The sequence below is a fragment of the Arachis hypogaea genome, chromosome 15, assembly GCF_003086295.3.
Source record: "Arachis hypogaea cultivar Tifrunner chromosome 15, arahy.Tifrunner.gnm2.J5K5, whole genome shotgun sequence".
Taxonomy (NCBI): Eukaryota; Viridiplantae; Streptophyta; class Magnoliopsida; order Fabales; family Fabaceae; genus Arachis; species Arachis hypogaea.
Window position 1 is genome coordinate 107,905,225 of NC_092050.1, and position 1,775 is coordinate 107,906,999.

Sequence of the window (1,775 nt, forward strand, 5' to 3'; positions counted from 1 at the left end):
TGAGGAAAGAATTTGAGGTATTGGAATTCCTCAATTTGGGGTTGATTTGATCTAATTTCATAAATTAATCATATTAATGGTCAATTAGGACTACTAGGTGTGTGTTGTAATGTTACTTAATGTACCACATCAACAAACTTTGACACTGTTAGTAATGAAAATAATGGAAGGACTTTTTTTTTTGAACAAACGAGCTCAACACCAAAGTGGAGTGAAAAAGGAGTCAAGTCTAAACAAATACATACATAAAATAAAAATAACAAGAAAATTATCCCTTGTGTTATCTCTGGCATAGCCATCAACCACCAAAGGGATCCGAACTACTCCACTCTCTATAGCTGGTCAAAGAATTCTGGAACACCTCCTCTACACCTGCTTCCTTGTTACTAAAGATCAATCTGTTTCTCTCTAACCAAACATTCCAAATAACGGCAAAGAAGCAAATGAGCCTCTTGTTGCGGTCCTCTTTCCTGTTTACAATATCTGTCCAAGTCTCAAAGTGTTCTTTCAGCGAGTCCGGAACAGACAAGAGCCTCCTAAAGTCGGATAGCCATCCACACCACACCTGCCAAGTAAACTTACAACCAGGGAACAAGTGGTAAACATGTTCAACCTCTGTCTTACACAATACGCACATGTCATCACCATGGCTAATAACACCCAGCCTATGCAGTCTTTCTTTACTATTAACTTTTCCTATTAACGCAAACCAAATAAATAACTCTACTCGTGGTGGAACCAAACCTTGCCATATGGTTCTTGTAAAGCTATAGCTGGTAATATCTTCCGGGGTTGTTTCTGAATGCATCACCTGCACAAAAGAGTTTGTTGAAAAAATGCCTTCTTTGTCAAACTTCGAGACAATTCTATCTTGCATATCATATGCTAACTTTACAGGACATAAAGTCTCATGCAATTGATCCACTAAATCCATCTTCCATTGTTATAACTCTCGCCTCCACTGAAAGTTTCAAATCCACTCTAACCTGTCCCAAAACCCACAATCCCCTATGACGGATCCTTTTTTATCCTCAAAAAACTCATCTTTAGTCAACCACTCTATAGCCAAACATCTTCCCAGAAGCGAGTCCTCCTTCCATCACCCACCTCCATAGACAACCTAGTGATCATCTTATCTCTCGCATTACGATCCTTGAATTGTAGCTAACAGATATCCTTCCATGGACCCCCTCTACTAGGCAATGTCTGAGCAGATAACATCAAATTGGGGTTCAAGTTATAACAAGAACATATAACTTTCTTCCATAATGGACACTCCTCTTTTGAAAAACGCCACCACCACTTGAACAGGAGATCGGTGTTTCTAACCACGACGTCACCCACTCCCAAACCACCCAACCTTTTAGGAGCCTGACCCATTTCCCACTTAACCATTGGCACACCATTTTTTAGGAATTGTCGCTGCAACGAAATCAACTTTTCTGCCACTGTCTTTGGCATTTTGTACAGGCTCAAATACTACACCGATAAGCTATTCAACACAGATTTAATAAAGACTAGCTTACCCGCTTTATTGAGCACTTTTGCCTTCCACAAGCTAAGTTTCTCCTTGACTTTATCAATTATAGGTTTCCAAGTGCTGACCAGCCTTGGGTTCGCCCCTAAAGAGATGCCAAGATATCTAACTGGAAGGTTAGCCTCCTTACATCCCAATGAGTTGCACATGTTGTAAGTCCACTGCTGATCACAATTGATTGGGACTAGACTTGACTTGTTAAAATCGATACTAATCCCGACATCAACTCAAAACACCT

The 1,775-nt window shown here is 40.1% G+C and overlaps 1 protein-coding gene across 1 annotated transcript; it reads right to left on the reverse strand.

Annotated features, from left to right (window-relative positions):
- Positions 1-298: 298 nt before the first annotated feature.
- On the reverse strand, positions 299-934 carry LOC112748688 (uncharacterized). Its single transcript, XM_025796931.1, has one exon. It carries the CDS (start codon positions 932-934, stop codon positions 299-301), a length of 636 nt encoding a protein of 211 aa, XP_025652716.1.
- Between the last annotated feature and the right edge of the window lie 841 nt (positions 935-1,775).

Bases quoted from the DNA above. Each gene is read 5' to 3' on its own strand.
- LOC112748688 (XM_025796931.1), bottom strand. From the start codon at position 934: ATGGATTTAGTGGATCAATTGCATGAGACTTTATGTCCTGTAAAGTTA.